General features: G+C 41.3%; 1 protein-coding gene across 1 annotated transcript in view; it reads left to right on the forward strand.

Moving 5' to 3' along the window:
* Positions 1-18,220, forward strand: part of Hpse2 (heparanase 2 (inactive)) — a 681,933-nt gene that overhangs the window by 645,216 nt on the left and 18,497 nt on the right. The window contains exons 10-11 of the mRNA XM_059257820.1: positions 7,238-7,383; positions 14,175-14,321. Coding sequence (XP_059113803.1) covers positions 7,238-7,383; positions 14,175-14,321 — 293 coding nt within the window. The remainder of the gene's footprint in view (positions 1-7,237; positions 7,384-14,174; positions 14,322-18,220) is intronic.

Consider the following 18,220-nt stretch of genomic DNA (forward strand, 5'->3'; position numbering starts at 1 on the left):
AGAATAGGGAGCCCAGAGAAACAGGCCCAGGAATATATGGAACTTTAATATGGGACACAAAGGGCATTAAAAATGACTAATGAATAGATAGACTAAAGCCAGACTTGGTGTCATATGTCTGTAATCACAGCACTTGGGAGATTAGAGCAAGAAGATCGTGAGTCTGAGGCCAGATTGGGCTACATAAGACGACCCTATCTCAACAGTAAGCAAAAAGAATGAAGAGCCTAATGAAAAATTATGCTGACATAATTGACTTTTCTTATTAAAAAATGGAAATAGATGCTTACCCAGTATCATACCCCAGACAAATTCTAGGTTGATTAAAAACTTGCTGTTTGTAACCTGGGGCCTATGCAGGGTTGCTTGGCTCGGCCTGGGAGGAGGGGACTGGACCTGCCTGGACTGAGTCTACCAGGTTGATCTCAATCCACGGGGGAGGCTTTCCCCTGGAGGAGGTAGGAATGGGGGCTGGGCTGGGGGGAACGTGAGGGAGGCCGGAGGGGGGAGAACAGGGGAAATCCGTGGCTGATGTGTAGAACTGAATTGTATTGCAAAATAAAAATTAAAAAAAAAAAAAAAGAGAGAGACGGGAAAAAAAACTTACTTCTAAGAGAAAAAATTAAAAGTTTCAAATGAACTTATATAGTATCTTTATAAATGAGTGAGAGCCATTTTTAAATATCACCTGGAAAGGGCTACATATTTTGTGCCCGCTAGACTGGCAAACGTTTTTTAAGAGAATCTGAAAATACCTGGCACTAGTAAGTATACAGCTATTGCTAAAAAGAATATTAGTTGCAACAATGGATGCCACTTTAGAAAATAGGCATGGCATTGTAGAAGTGAGTATCAATAGACCTGTGTAAGGCACAATGACCTCACTATCAGATAGGCACTCTAGAACTCCTCAGACTTCAGTGGTTATCAGAATCGCTAGAGTGCCACAATTTTGGAGCCTACCTCTGACAAGACTAATGTATCAGAAGTCAGAGAAATCTCTAAGTTTGTTCTTTGACGTTCACACATAGAAGACTGATACTCCCATCATAGTTGGAGTAATGCTCTCATAAGTTCCTTTTACCTGTGTGTTAGGTAGAACCACATTGCATATAGTAGCAAATTCTAGACACAACTTAATATCCATCAGCAAAATCATCAGTGTTCACACAATGAACTAACATGCAACATTGACGATGAATATACTGTTAGTGCACTTAACAATCTTAAGACAAAAAATTAAGTGAAAAAAGAAAAGTACATACAGCATGATACCACTTTTGTAAGCTAACATTAACTCTGACATGTATATGAACTTATTATATGATGGAGATGAACTAAGGAGTAAGTTACTCATTGTATGATTCTATAATAACTATTATATTCTTAAAAATCAAGTTGGTGCCATATATCAAATGATTTTCAATAAAGAAAAATATTGTTATATTTTCTATATAGTCCTTGAAATTCTCCATTTCAAACCAGTCATAAAAATTATAAGAACAAACTACAAATTTGACAAGAGTGTTAGTACCCTGTACAATTAAACTCATAGGCATGTCCAGCCTTTTGACATTGCGACACAACATTGTCATCTACAGAGTTCACCCAAAACAGTCTCATAGTGTGTTACACAAACCTACAGTTTTGATTCGGACCATGTTCATAGCTACCCTGGGATGCATGTGACCTGTGGACCACAGATTGAACACATCAGAAAATTTTCTTACTACTACAAAAGAATGGGCTACCAGGGAATCTGAGAATATGGCATCATGGGTAACAAGAATATGTTTCCCTGCCTAAGTAGCAAGTATACCAGCAGAATCTGACTGAGGTGACGATCTTGGCACTCTGAACACTTACAGATTCAAGCAGAAGTCTTGAGTGCTAAAGCTCAGCTAATTTTGTTAAATTTCAGCTCTCAGTTCAGTAGTGACTAACATCTCTCCCCCCTCCGCCCTATAGTAGGCAGCTGTACACAAGTACTGGAGCTGCTTACAAATCAGCTTACAAGAGCTAAAATGAACTAGAAAGGTCCTGTCATCAGAATATCAGTGAACTATGACCTGATAGGCTGGTTTCTCCTGATCACAGGTGTGGAGGCCCACAAAGGTTTCCTAGTGAGATCTGAACTTGCTTTACCCAGCAGAGCTGCATTAGACAAGAGCTTGACCACGTGTGTGGTCACCAGGTGTTTGGAAGGGTCTGCACTTGGCTGTGCTGGGGGGAGGTCTCTTGCTCCACCCCTTGGTATTCCTATAAAAAACCCTTTAGAAGAGACAGAAGAGGCCAGTGGATAAGGATCCAGGCCCTCCCAAGTTATCCTGTGTTTCTACCTGTCTCTTTCCCATCTATATTTCTATCTAAATATTTCTCACTTCTCCCTCCTCAAGAGTACCCTGGGGTAAAAGTGGGAGCAGGCCTCCCACACACAGGAACAAAGAATCAAGCTCCTTTCTCTCTCTTCTTCTTCTTCTGGAACTCTCACAATGAGTAGTATTTGGTTTCTATTAATCTTCAATCTGATTTTCTTTATGTTCCTCTCCATTGGTTATTTCCAACATCAGATCTTTAGGCTGCCTGATTTCATTTGCTTACTCAAATCTGCCTTTGAACCTCCCCACCTGATGTATCATTTCACTTATTGTGCTTTTTAGCTCCAGAATTTCTTCCTGCTCTCCTTTTAGTCTTGCTATTTATTGATACTTCTATTTTGTTCACCTATCTGGTTCTTGACTTTCTCAAGATCATCTTCTAGGAGCTTTAAGACAGAACTTTTAGTAGAACTGTCATCAGGTTGTCCTTAGGGACAGTTTGTTTTTTAAATACATCATACTTCACTGCTTCTTTTACGCCTTGTGATTTTTGTTTCAAACTTGGCATTTGAATCCAACAATGTGGCAACTTCTAGAAATTACATTTTCTCCTTCTCATTACATTTTGCTAGTGTTTGTTATTTAGGTTGTTTTAGGCTGTGTCTGTGCCAAGGACCATTGTATATGTAAACTTGTGGTTTTTGTCATCACCCCTGCCTCCCCCACCACCCCACACTCAGCCTTTCCCTGGTCATGTGTTGTATCTTGTTACTTTTAAATGTTTATGTCTTTACTATGTAGCTCCCAAAAATGGAAAAAGAAGATGAAGGATGTAAATTAAAAGGTCCTGGCCTTTAAATAGCCAGCAGTCATCTCAGCTGGGAGGGAGCGGCCTGCAACAATGGGACAACAGCTAAGAAAATATTCAATAAAATAATGGCTACAAACTGCCTAAATTTGATGAAAGACATGAATACAAAACTTCAAGAACATATATTAAGTCGAAAAAATGAACTTATATGCTAATCAAACTTTTGAAAGCTATATAAGAATATTGAAAGCAATAGAGGGAAACAAGTCGTTATATAGTACATTGCTCAGCATGATTATCAGCAGACTTCTCATCAGAACCTTTGAGGTCCAGAAGTTAGTAGGATAATGTATTCAGAGCATGAAAAGAAAAATGAATCCCCTCAATGAAAAACCCCATATTCATGAAAACTTTCTTTCAAAAGTGAAAGAAAATTATGACATTTCCAGGTAAATGAAAAGCTGAGGGCATTTTTGTCAATAAGTCTATCCCATAAGACATGCTCAAAGGAGTCATACAACTTGGACTGAAAGCATACCAGACAAGAAATGGAAGTTGTAGGAATGAATTCATGCTAAGCAGAGATAAAAATTATTGTAACAACAATTTGTAACTCTGCTTTTTGTTTTTATATGATTTAAGAGACATATATTTTAATACTAATTAAAATATGCATTATTGTAATTTTTATTGTTAACCTAAATTTTGTTACATAATTGAAGATACTTGTGTGTTTAAAAAAAACTCATTGGTATGTCTTAGGCATATGGCATATAAAAAAATGTAATTTTGTGACATTTGCTACTGAGATGAGGTCTGATAAGTAAAAGAATAGAATTTTTATATGTTGTTAAAGTTAAGCTAGTATAAGTACAAATTAGTGTTTCATTAGGATATTAAATGTAATCCCAGTGGTATTATAAAAGACAGTAAGAAAGGAATTTAAATTCCTTTTGCTATGAAAGAAAAAACTAGCCAAACACAAAGGAAACTAGTAATGCAAGAAATTAGGGGCAAAAAGCTATAAGATAGAAAACAAACAGCAAAATGACAGAAGTATATCCACTCCTATCAATAATTGCTTTGTATATAAGTAAATTAAACTCTGCAGTTAAAAAAAATAAGTTGACAAAAAGGATTTTATAAAATAAGCATGCAGTCTAATTGTATGCTGTCTATAAGAGAATCACTTTAGATATAAAGGTACGAACAGATTGAAAGGCTGTAAAAAGATATAACCAAGCATAGTAGAGGTGGCAAAACTAATAACAGATAAAATTGACCTTACATTATAAAAAGCATACAAGGTACAAAGGAAATAAAAATTTCAATACATCAAGATTTAACTATTATAAACATCCACACACTTGACAACATACCATAGAAGTATGAGGAGAAACAGACAAGTCAGCAGTTATAGCAGAAGACTGAGTGATGGAGAGGGCTTCCAAAGAGAAGGCCCAAAACCACAATAAATGAACCAGGTCAAATAGAATTCTACCCAACGGCAGCAGACACATTATTCTCATTATACCTGGGACATTTTTCAAGATAGACCACATGTGAGTCCACAAATTAAATCAAAGATGATATATACATAGGATGGAACATTATTAAACCTTAGAACAAATAGAAATTCCAATATGTACAACATGGATGAGCCTTGTGAGTATTATGCTAATAAAATAAGCCAGTCATCCAAAGAAAAATACTTATATGAGATGCAGAGACAGCACAATAGTGATCACAGGAGGCTGAGGGGAAAGGTAAAGTTTGATGGGTCCAGGTTTCGGTTTTATGGCAGGGAAAGCAGTGTGGAGACAGATAGTGGCATTGATTACATAACATTATGAATGTATTTAACTGCTGAGCTGTGCATTTCTAACTGGTTGAGATGTACATTTTTATGTGGATGCCACCATAAGAAAATGAGCTTCATCATCTTTTATCATCCATCATAAACTCCTCCGAGCCTCAGCCAGTGTCTTCAAAGTCTTAGAGATGGTGTGACCTTTAGCTCCCCCACAACACAAAAGACTGCTTCACATCAGTAAGTCTTGGTGTGAGTTTAAACTTAATTTATCATTTAATAATGATAAAGAGTACTTAGGCTGGTCTTTCTGAAGTATGTTTGCCTTTACATAAATTTTGAGATTAAACTTAATACTGTTCCTAAATGTTAACTGTTTTGCTACAGATATGCCTAACCTTAGTTGGAAATTGCCATGACACAAAGACCGTAGCCATGCCTAAATGCAAAATTGAGAGCAAACCTATTTAGCTTTTTCAGATTTTCTAAATAAAAAGCCAAGTGTTTGTGATAAGACATTGGAATGAAGTAATCTTTAAAAAGGAACAAATTGGGTTGGAATCAGAGAAACGGGTGTGTTGTGCTCTGGCCTTCCTTTTATTCTAAATGCTCCGAGAATGTAAGAGTCATAAGTTAAATTGTAGTCACTCTCCACACTAACAGGAAGGCTCACTTCCAGATTCTATGTCCACAGAATGTTTGCTTGTAAGCTTCCTTATACAGTGTGACTTCGCATGTCTCAGAGTGAGTAAAGTATGTTGGAGGGAAACATACCCCTATTTTCTTTTGTGGGCTGCCAGTTTTGTGACCTCACATGTACCTTTGAGCTTTCTGAGCCCATCTCATATCTATAAAACATCTCCAACAAGAGAGAGTATATCATACCAAGCTATTAGTAGCCAACGTAAAGTTTATTAAACTTTTATTATTTTTAAACATATTCTAAGTCAGATAGGAAACAATGGAAATCCTATTGGAACATAATAGACATGAATAAAACACATAAAAATTACAATCAAGTAAGAGCAAATTAAAGCAATGACGTCTTCTATCCCATCTAATTAAAAGTTGTCAAATATTTGCATTTTAAGTACTAGGAGACTTTATTTAATAGCCATCCTAAGGCCATTTAAAATAATTCAGTTAGGGCTGGAGGGATAGCTCAGCCGTTAAAGGCTAGGCTCACAACCAAAAATATAAAATAATTCAGTTAAACAGTGGGACAGGGCTTAAAGCCTGATGTCAGAGCAGATGTGGGACTATGCTGTTGACAAAGTTTCTTTGAGAAGTGTGTTCTGATTTGTAAAATTCACCAGACATTTTTAGGCCACTGATGTTATAGATAATCACACAGTTTAAACACATACACACACACACACACACACACACACACACACACACACGAGACTTCTGTCTGGAAAGATGAACACAGTGAAGACACACTTGATGTCTTTAACACTAGAGAGTATACCCCAAATTCCAGGACTTATAGTGGGGCTTTACATGGGTGAGTTATAAACACTGAGTTCATAAAGCAACAGTCCATGTTAAGAGTTTGTACAACACAAATGTCAGTTTTATATTGTATCAAGTACAAATACAACTTGTATTTGGTTGTATTGTTGTAAAACAGCAAATACAATCAAAATTAAGATGGTGGTAGGCAGACTTCTGTACCCTCGGACACATGGGTTGGCTACAGAATGGGTATTTATTAATTGGTTATACATTCTTTTCAGTTTACGAGCATTCTTTTGATTGTAGAATATTGAAAATGACCAGGAATTAGAGTTGTGTGCAAACTTTATTGTTTGTCTTTCTGGCTCTGGAATGGAGACCTCAGCCTGGGCTCCTGCTAAAGAATCTTCATCTCCCTCCCTCTTCGTCCTCAGTGACCATATTTGGAGAATGATATTTTATGTTCTCATATTGATGACAATCCTAAGGATTACACGTTTCCCGTTCATTCTGTAGTTTCACAGAAACCACAAGCCAGCATGAGAGTGCAGCCAGAGGAAGTAGAGGTGGAGATGTGAGTCCCCCACCCCAACTGCTTGCTTCATTTGTGAGAAACTTGATTCATTATTCATACACAGCTCTGAGTCCACGCCCACTTAGTGAGTGAAAGGGTTGTGCTGGCAAGTGCTGTCTTCATTATCAGGGTAGCCAGCTCCCCATGAGGGTAACCATACTGTCCTCCTGGCAGGAAGTAGTTTCTGCCCTGTGTTTTGTCCTGTTTACTCAGCATACCTAGCTATGAGTTGTCTCCCTGACTCTCCACCTCTCCATTCTCCACAGGACTACTGGCTCTCTCTCCTTTACAAGCGTCTGATTGGCCCCAAAGTCCTGGCAGTACATGTAGCTGGGCTCCAGCGGAAGCCACAACCAGGAAGAGTCATCCGAGACAAACTAAGGATCTATGCTCACTGCACAAACCACCACAAGTAAGTCTTCCCAAACCAACAGGGGAAGAGGACGGCCACCCAATGGGCTGTAGCCCCTCTTAGAATGCCATGCCCCTGGAGCCGTTCAAAGTTCACCTGTGTTCATGGATCTCAATTGAAAACTGCCTCTGTGGTCACCATTCTCTCTGCAGGTTGCAACGGGTGCTTGATAGCTTTTTTGTCAAATAAGCCTTTCTTCTCATACGGGATTTACTCTGGAAGGGTTTATGAAATGCATCTGTTTGTTCATTCTCTTACTCATGCAACAGATTTTTATTGGGCACTCTATCTGTGCCAGTTGATACAATGCCCACAAACATTTGGTATGTGTCTAAGCCTGAGCCAAGACAAGAGGCTGAGTGTGATCCTCTGACCCACCACAGAGCTTAAGAAAATACATGGCTGTGTCTACCATATAAGAGCACCTGCCTAGACTAGTTCCCACTAGGTCTCCGGAACTAAACGAGTACCCAATGGGAAACATGCTAACTTCCAGGACCTTTCCCATAGTTCAGAAATCTCAGCTACTTTAAGTGTTAAAGGGCTGTGAAATGGAGACTTCCTTCTGAGGGAAGGGGCGTTGCAAGCATAATAACCCAGTGGTGCTATGAGCTGAGCCTTCTCTTTTGGGCACTGGGTATCATCCGAGTTCTCTTTAAAACAGGTAAGTTAATTATCAGCAAAGTTTGGCAGGGTTTTGTTTTGTTTTGTTTTGTTTAAATTTAAAACCTGAGGAACATAAGGGAAAATTTTTAAACTGGATCAAAAGCAAAGACTATCTGGTCAAGTATGTCTTCCATCACTTCCTGTTTAAGGCAGAGGAGGTTACCCTGGAAAGGAGAATCCCTTCTCTTACTCTAGAGCAAACCTGGGAGGAGAGCCTGCCTCCTGCCTCCTGCCTCCTGCCTCCTGCCTCCTGCCTCCTGCCTCCTGCCTCCTGCCTCCTGCCTCCTGCCTGTCAGACCTTCCGTCCGGGGCCTCTCAGGGCTGATCAAGGGGAGGGAAGCACAGAGAGCTGCCCTGGTCAGATTACACCATATGCTCCTTCTCTGTCCTTGACGAGACAGAAGCCAAGCCTTTTAGTTCCTCATGATAAAATGCTTTCAAAGACTCACTCTGAGCAGAGGTGGGCGCCAGGGGCCAGTTGTCTTGCCTGTAGATACAAGTGCCTATTGTAGGGGAGAGGAGGCTGTCTTGGGTGCAGGCCAGAAGCTTTCAACATCCCTTTTGCCCAGCAGGAAGCTCAGTCCCATACCTGACGGTGACTGACTGCTTTATGGCCTTGCCTGGAATTATCTGATCCTCACACAAGGCAACATTGTCTTCCTTGTCTATGACAGGCCCGGAGACAACCACCCAAAAGGGGGACCCCCAGCCTCAAGAGAGAAAAATTGCTCTTGGCACCTTCTGTCCCTATTGGAAAACACACCAGTCTTTTGTAATAGTAGTCTGTATCCAGGAATAAAACAATAATACCTATGTGGGCTGAGAAGGATTTGTATGTCCTTACTGAGGACATGGAGGCCCATCCCAGGGCTCACACTGGTATTCTTGGATATTCTCATGAGAAGGTCTCACTTATATCCTGAGGGTACCATGAGCTTGAGGCCAATGATCATATTTATATTCTTCGTATCTAGTACAGTGATGGACATGAAGAAGGTCTTGTAATTATTTGGTGAATAAATGAATGAATGGGAGAAGACAGAAACCGAGAACCATGTGTTCCTGGTGGTTTATAGTTATAGTTCTCGCCCTGTATATCACATCAGCCAGAGGAGGGAGCATAATAAAGTGGTTCAGAATTCTACCTTTCACTATCATGAGACCTCCAACAAGTTAGTGAAAATAATCTGGATTTGAACCCCTCTCCACCTCAACTGCCCCCAACTTTCTATGAGAAGTCAATCAGAACCACTTAAAAGGAAGGGATTCCACCAGGCTTCTACCAAAATAACCTCTCCTGCTCTTCATTAAAGGAAAGAAGACTTTCATAAACCATGTTACAATAATGATGATAAGAACCAAGTTAAGGTCTTTTTCATTCCTCCAAGCCCAAAGAATGGACACTCTGGGCCAGCTGGGGTTGCAGGTTTCCTCCTTGCAAAAAACTGTCAGGTGTCCAGATAGCAAGGCACAAAGATAAGAGAAACATCCTCTCCCCTCTCTGCGAAGCCATGTGTCCTGTCTGTGTCTCGCATCCTCATCAGTTAGGAGCAGAACTACTGGCTGACTCAGTAATATTTGTGGCCAAAGAAGACAAAATTACAGAATCATCTCATAATGGACATTTTGGCTTCGTACTACTCAACCTTGATGAGTCTGAAATAAATACCTTGGATCAAAACAGGAGCTGGGTGAGGAATATAAGTTAACTGGTGCTTGCACTTACATAATCTTAGTTCTAAAGGCTCTGTGGTGTCACCTGTATGCTTGTGTTGGAGAGCTTTTCGTTTGAAGAGGGCGCTTAGAGATCATTCAGCCTCATGTCCCTTTTATATCTCCTCATAGTCATCTGTCACCTACTCACACACCTCCATGGCTCTCACACATTGTGGATTATTTCTGACCTAGCAGGGCCTGATGTCCTCAAACTGATTTCGGGGAGCTTGGGGACTCACACCGACACTGGCCACTGCCTCTGTCCTCTCCTGGAGTTAACCAGTTAGAGAGCACTGGCAGGCCTGCCCACATCAAGTGTTGACCGCCACACTGTTCTATGGCCATTCTGCTGAGACTATGTGTGTTTCTGGGGTAGAGCTGAGGTCCTCAGCCACACTCTGAACCAACTGGAACCTGGTGGATGTTGAAGCAAAATTGAGCCTTTTGGGGTTCAGATTCGTTTATTATTGGCAAAACATGACTTCCTGTTTTTCAGAAGAAGTTTTTTTTTTAAAGGCTCATAAAAAAGGTTCCTGAGGCTTCTTGGACATCAAATGACTCTTACAAAACAATATTTTGATGAGTTAAGTGTAAATGAATCAGAAACATGTGGATTAAATTTCCCTTAAAATACACAGGGGCTTTGAAATTAAGGGGAAAAATGTTTGGCAAAACAGGGCCTGACTTTTACCAAACCCCAAACCTTTGAATTAGATTTGGAGACAGTGGACTGACTGAATTTTCAAGCACATTAACTTTCGCTGGGAATGATCAATGACTAAAGGGCATCATCCTCCCTTCCTTTTCCCAGACGCCCTGCTTCACTGGAGATGTTTCTAGAACATGACTGTTTTCTATCTGGAACTCAAGACACACCTCCCATCTGACATCTTCCACCTCTTATATCCAGGATCTTCCCATTCCAACATCCCTCCTCTGACTCACTTCCTCCTCCTCCCATGGCAACAAAGAGAAGATGTCAGGCAGGAAAAGAACAGCCAGAAAAGATGAACTCCAGATACATGGGTTGGCTGCTGGTGAAAATGTCTCACCACAAGTGAGACACAGAGCAGGATAGATATTCTACCGAAACAGCTTCTTTCCAGAAAGGGTCATCCACTTAGATAACCAAAAGCCATCAGACATTTGAAAATGGCAAGCTGATCAAGTCTCCAGACACCTTTTTCTAACAGAATTCATACTCCTTCAGGATGGGTTTCTTGTGAACAGAGAATATGCAGGAGTCTGATTTCTCACCATAGTATTCTAGGTTGATGTGGGAGTCCCTACCCAAGAATGTGTCTTTGAAGTCAGAAGACCTCTGCTTCATGCCCTTGCCCATTGACTAAATAGGGTGATGTATTGTTAGGGCAGTCTTCATTACCAGTTCCTACCTAAGGAAGGTTCATGAGTTCTATGAGAACCTGTTCAATCGGGTCCCTGGGCTGGGCTGGTTTATCTCTCCCAGGAGAACTATGTACATAGAAATCAAACCCTTGCCAAGCAGCTTGGAAAGACAGCTTTCCCTACAGCAATGCTGTGATTTCAGGTCTCCCTCCAAGCCACCAATTCCTCACATCCCACCCTTTGTCCTGTAGTCTCCAAGGGCACATTCTACCCCAGCCTGCCAAGGAGAAACTCATAAATGTGAGCACGTGCTTTTCTCCTCCTCCACGGCTGGCCTTTAAAACTATTGTTTATAGTATCTTGCAAAAAGGTTTACTGTGGTCTGGCTAAATCACTACCTACCCATGCCTATTTTGCTCACACTCTGAAGCCCAAAGTACCTGTAGTTAATGATGTCTTCATCCGTTTTGTACCCAGCTAAGCTAAGCTGAAATCCCACCTGTAGAAACGAGCTGATATTCTTCTTCAGTGGTGGTCACTGGCCACACGAGCTGCCAGCATCCTTCTTCAGAGCTCTATTCACACAAGTCTGCTCAAATCAATTGACGTTCTCTTCTGAATCATTTGACTGCAGAAGTTCATTTACATGGTGCAGGGGATTAGAATGGAATGGAGAAAGATGGATTGCATAGGGGAGCCATTTAATGATTTATCAGAACATAATTGCAGACCTTATCAGACCGAAAAGTCTTGAACACAACAGTGTACCTTCTTATAGATATAAGGGGAAAAAATATCTGATACACAGCCAGGGGACTGACTGTTCTGGGAGTCCTTCTGATAACCTTAGTGTTTTGTTCTAAGTTCCCAAACCCAGCTCATCAGCCAAAAAGCTTGGCAAGCTTTTAATACAGATTCCCAGGCCTCGAGTCTAAATGAATAGAACCCCAAAATCTGTGCTTTAAAGCCCCCACATTATCCTACTGACCTGCCCTTGGCTGCTCAACTCTCAATTGGCCTCTTTAGGAGCAAAGACAAGTGACCCAGGGATTGAGGGGTTTCATGTCTGCAAGCAATGTTTTCCTCTGGGCAAAATTATCTTAGAGTTTCTCTGAGCTCCTCTTTTGAAGGCTGAGCTGAGTCATTTTTTCTGTTTCCTCTCATTAACCCTTCCAGATGGGGCCCCAAGAGACCCTTAGAAACAAGGTCTTTTTTCCTACTGAAAGGAAAACCATAAGAGCTTTGCTGGTACACACTGACAGGCTCGCCTTGCATGTCAATGTGTGTTCTCCCTGGGTTCTGCATATGCTGCTCTGTCTAAAAGGATTCTAAAATGGTAGCTAGTTCTAGACATCTTACAACAGAAAAATGGAAGTGGCCACTGGGCAAATGAAAGAATATTGTGCTTCAATATGAACAAAAATACAACATCACACTCCCATTTTCTTCTCGCAGGTTGGCAAAGATATTTTAAGAGTTATATCCAGTATTCTTGAGGGTATGATGAAATGGGTGCTCTTAATATAGATCTTGTAGAAGCAAATCTTTACAAACTGTCTAAATAACATCAGTATTATCAAAATATGTGCATTTATCAGAGTAAGTGGTGTTATGCCATGTTTTGAAAAGAATAGAGCAGCACCCAAGACCAGATGCCTGGGTGAGTAAGGCCATTTGCTATCAATGGTTGTTATCTGAGTTTGAGACCCAGAACCAAAACCAATCTTTTTTAAGAACACCCAAATCTAAATGGCTTCCAGGAAGAAAAAAAATGTTTTTTTTTCGAGACAGGGTTTCTCTGTGTAGCTTTGGTGCCTGTCCTGGATCTCACTCTGTAGACCAGGCTGGCCTCTTGTTCTTATCCACCATGGCTCAGCTGTAGCTCTGCTTTGGGTCTTCATTTCATCATCCAGGTCAATGGCCTTTTTGACCAACATTTTCAAACAGGGAATGGTGGTGGTGGTGGTGTGGATGTAGGTGTGTAATCCCAGCACTTGGGAGGCTGAAGCAAGATGATCACAATTCAATGATAGCCTGGGCTACATAGCAAGAGATTATGTTCAAAACATAAAAACTAAACAAGAAGATACTGTCATTCTTCTCCTAGCATAGGGGACAAAAACATGTCATCACATGAACAGTTCCTATGGTGTCTCCATGTCTTAACATGGCGTCTACAGGTCTTAACATGTCCAATCACATCACACTGGACAAAACAGACATGTAATTACTTTGGAGTACAAGAGCACAAGGGAATAAACTCTTCTTTCTCACAGGGAGGGCACCACAGAAAATCTGATGAGGAGTTGTCAATGCACACTTGCCTTGACTTAGTGATTCAACTCCTAGGACTTTTACCACCAGAAATAATCATTATACATAAAAAGGTTGTATAAAATTAAGGCTTTGGTGGCGTAATTTATAATAGCAAAAAATGAAAACAACAGGAATCCACAAAAGTGGTGGACTGGCTGAGTAAATTATGTTGCATTTCTATGATTAGAAATTTAACGTTCCTATATAAGTAAAAGAAACTGTAATAACACAAGACCATGTGTAATATATGTGCTAGCTGAAAAGGGCTATGTAGACAGTGTGATCCTAATTATATAAAAACTGAGTGGTATAGTCACATGTGTCAAAGTACTTAGGAGATAGTTCTCAAACTAAGAAGTAAAAATACTGAATGTTGCCAAAGTGTTGTATGATTTCAAGTTACATAACTATGGGCATTTTCTTTTATTCTTTGTTTCTTTATGTTTTTCTGGATTTTTTTTCTTTTTGGGGAGTCATCATATTTTACTTTCATAATGTATATATACATATGTGTTTTTAAAATAATTCCAGTAAATTTAAACAAACACAATGGGGTGAAGGGTGAGCACCTTCTTTTCAGGAAACAGCAACAACCGGGCATTCCCATCTTGAAGGTCTATTGGAACTATCCATAAAATAATCTGGGGTGATCCTGTTTCATACAGCCTATTTTAGGAGCAGCTAACTGACCACCTTGCTCATCTTCCCCTCTCCTCTCTCCCTCCCTCCCTCTCTCTTGAACTCAGCCACAACTATGTCCGCGGCTCTATTACACTTTTCATCATCAACCTACATCGATCAAGAAAGAAAATCAAACTGGCTGGGACTCTCAGGGACAAGCTCGTGCACCAGTATCTGCTGCAGCCCTACGGGCAGGAAGGCCTAAAGTCCAAGTAAGTGCCAAGCTAGAAACGGCTTAGGACCATGTAAGCAGGAGCTGAGTGAAAAGGGAGCTGGAGTCACCCTTTTCACTGAAGGCAACAGGTTGCTAATCATTCACTGGGGCTGAAGGAGATAGAGGAGGGTAAGTGGTCTGGAATAGGTGGATTTCAGATCCATTTGGGGGAAATCTCTGCTCTGGTCCCTGTCTATCTCCATGTTTACTTTACATTCAACTGCAAAGTCAAACAGGAGACAAAATATTTCTCAACAAGGGTACTCTTGGTATTTGAGCAAGTCAGTTCTTCATGATGCCATATGATCACATGACAAGCTATTTAGCATCCTTGGCCCCTGCCTGCCCACTAAATGCCAATAGTGCCTTTGTCGTGTGACCATCAAAAGCCTTATAGTTGAAATCTTTGTCTCTTTCAGCTGTAACATTCTAGAATGTTATGGCTCCTCCTTTATCATTAACTGCAAACCTGTGGGACTTAAGAAGAAGAAGCACTAGGAGAAAGCCCCAAAGTTCAGAGATGGAGTCATTTTGGCCCTTAACTATATAGCTTTGACACAGCATTGCTGGATATGTTTTATCTGTCTGGACAATAAGAGGGAAATTGTTTTCCAGATCCCTGTGACCCTTCAAACCACCTCCCTCAGTCTGTCCTGGAGAGTGTTTGGCAACACTAATACACCAACCTGGGCAATGCTGAACCACACTGAAAAGGGCCTGGTCAAGGGCAAAATCACCCCGGGTCCCCGAGCAAGGCCCCTTAGAACGGGCATGGGATGCTGTGCAGATCAGGGGCGTTCCCATTGCATTTTTAATGTTTACCAAGTTTAACAAAGCTGTAAACTTGGAGCAGGTGGCTTGCACTCCCACAGCTGCCCACAAATATGTGTGCTATAATCGTTCAGTGCTTCACTGCAACCTTGGTGGCTTGCATTTGGCTTCCAACTGTATGTGCAGTGGGAACAAAACAGTCTGGGAAGTCGTTTACTGAGTCCTTTTAGCCCACCCCAGATCTGGGTTTTCACATACTAGTTCTTTTTGTCCACTGCGTGTATATAGCTTTTACTTTTCTTTCTTCGAATCCTGCCTGTATCAGCAGGACTCTTGAGAGTTTTATCATTCTATCTATAACCATGTGTTTCATGACTGGCAGGCTAAATTCTCATCCTTCATTCTCAGCACGACACCCAGGGCTGGTCTGAGATTTGCCACAAAACGATTGTCTGACCTAGGTAAATCCTGAGTCTGCTAGTCTCAGTCTCAAGTTCTGAACATAGAACACAGTGTTGCTCTGTATTTGCTGACTTCCCATCCTGCTTCTGATTTTCTCAGGACCATGAGTGCAGGTAAGGCTCCTGCTAGTGTTCAGTAATGACCTGCAAAGCTATTTCTGGCAAATCAGCAGTGATTGATTGTGACAGCGTAGAGTCCCTGAAACCAAAGAGCTTGGGAGCTGAGCCTGGCCACTGTCAAGAAGACGCTATACACGTAGTGTAATGCTTTATATCCAGTAGGCCAAGATGTCAGTCCTTATGCTATATGAGACAAGTTATGTTATATAACCTCTGTGAGCCTCAGTTTCCTCTCAAGTGGAGCATAGCAAATGAGATATTCCATGTCAGGTCCCCAGCACATCACAATCCTGAATAAGTACCCATTGTCTTCCATATCCTGAGCTCAAAACTCTAGGCCATTGTAGAAGAGGAGAAATCACCGTTTGTTTTAAGAATGATCTTTTTCACACTTACTTGTGTGTTTAAGGATTATGGTTTTATAAAGAGGCATACTGAGAACAGCATAAAAGTCAAACTATGTGGCCAGAGGGGATGATGCGAAGAAGACAGCATCTTTGAATGAGCCTGTTTCCCTAGCAACCAAGGACATAGTCCTATACCCTCTTTGTCCCAGCACTGTGCCCCTACCTCCACAGCCTTGTCCCACATACACCTGTTCTTAGGTTACCTGAAGCAACTGGTTATGATAGACTTTGCCACCCTGTACTTCACCTTGCCAGCAGACTCATAAAGTACTGTGTTGCAGTCTTGTTAAAACTATGAGGCAAGGACAGGACAAAGTGAATTCCATCCCACAGGGATCCTGAGGAAGGACTTGGTAAACTGCTGAGATTAAACCAGGCCAGAAGGTTTGCATCTGATGTAGATGCTGATGTTATCTGTGGGATTAAACCTCAGTTTCTTTATCTGTCAGAAAACAGAGAGAATCAAATTAGAGGACACGAGTGAAATAAAGCCTTCTCCAAGTGTAAAGCACAAGCACTCAGGTCTATAAATATAAATCCAGATACACATCTGTAAGATAGTTATGTATTGTTTTATATATGTGGTTTAGATAGTTTAGAATCCGAAGTTTAAAAAAAAAAGAAAAAACAGATTCCAAATCTGACCCTGTCACTAGCTCACTGCTGCATTTTGAACCTTAGAGTAGTAGCATTTTAGTCCATTCCTCTCCTACAAAGTGCTAATAAATTATCACCTCTGTTATCTTAGCCCCTGGTGGCGCTGACCCTGTGCTATGCCGTCTTGGCCTGTATGTTGCTGGGTGGGGTCTGTCAGACAACTGCTAAGTGGATTTTTTGGTACCACATCCAGTGCTCAGTCACTGCCGAAGAGCAAGAGGCCTCAGTGAGTCCCGCTGGGGGTCTCCAAGGAAGCACGGGTGGCGTCAGCAAAGCAAACTGCTCAGAAAGGATGAAAGGAAATGCTAGGAAGTGATTTCAGTCTTCAGTGTCTCTTTTCTTTCTTTTATAAGCCTCCGGGGCCAGGCTCTGTTCTGTATCTGCTAATTCCTTGCTACAGCCGAAAGCTGTGTTAACTCAGAAGAGAATGGAAAGTTCTTGGGGCAAGGGATATTCCTATCTGGAGCAGCCAGAAGAGGCTATAACACAAGCAAGCCATGCTCAAACCAGCAGTTAGGTCTACATTAGGAGGATGCCAGAAAATGTTTTTGTTGAGAACATGGGCATAATGCTCATTTTCTCAGAATTGCCATCAAAGCTGGGAAGATTTGAAGTCTCTGGTATGATGTCACTATGTGAACGGAAAATCAAGGTGTGTCAGCCATTATGTAGGAAGCACTCAGGGAGCTGCTGGTTAGATATCATTCTCAGCATCCAAGTTCACAGTCTGCCGTCTCAGTGGTGAATCTGTTCCAAGACCCATACATGTCTTCATTCTTTATATAAAAGATTATAGATATCATTGTAGAATGATTGTATCATCCTACAAAGCAGACCGAAGGATAGTATTCTTTGCCCTACATTGTAGGCCTTTTAGAAACTGGTGTGTTCAAGGGAAGAGTATTCTGCATCTGGAGGACATACTAACCACAGAGTAGTTGACAGAAATGGGGAGAATTGTTTCAGAGAAGAAAGTAAGCTTAGGACTTCATTAGGTAGTCATCCAGCTGCCAAGCAAAATTCAGCAAACGTGACCCAAAATACTTCAAAATGGCAGAGATACAAGGGATTCAGTTTAAAAGAGATAATTTTCACTTCAGAGTCACCTGGTCTGGCCTGGTGGAGAACAAGATGGGCATCCTCAGGAGAGAACTGTTGGTGAGGAGGGTGGCATCCCACACACACTCTAATTTTTTTTTTTTTTTTTTTTTGTGTGTGTGTGTGTGTGTGTTTTGGTTTCGTTGTTGTTGTTGTTTTTCAAGACAAGGTTTCTCTGTGTAACAGCCCTGACTGTCCTGGAACTCTCTCTGTAGACCAGGCTGGCTTCGAACTCACAGAGATCCGCCTGCCTCTGCCTCCTGAGTGCTGGGATTAAAGGCGTGCGCCACCACCGCCCAGCCACACTGACAGTGCTATCATTCTCCTTAGTTCCCTGTCCTCTCCACTCCTCGAGCCTGTGGTTTCAATGGTGACTGCCAAGT

This window comes from Peromyscus eremicus, chromosome 1 (assembly GCF_949786415.1).
Source record: "Peromyscus eremicus chromosome 1, PerEre_H2_v1, whole genome shotgun sequence".
Taxonomy (NCBI): Eukaryota; Metazoa; Chordata; class Mammalia; order Rodentia; family Cricetidae; genus Peromyscus; species Peromyscus eremicus.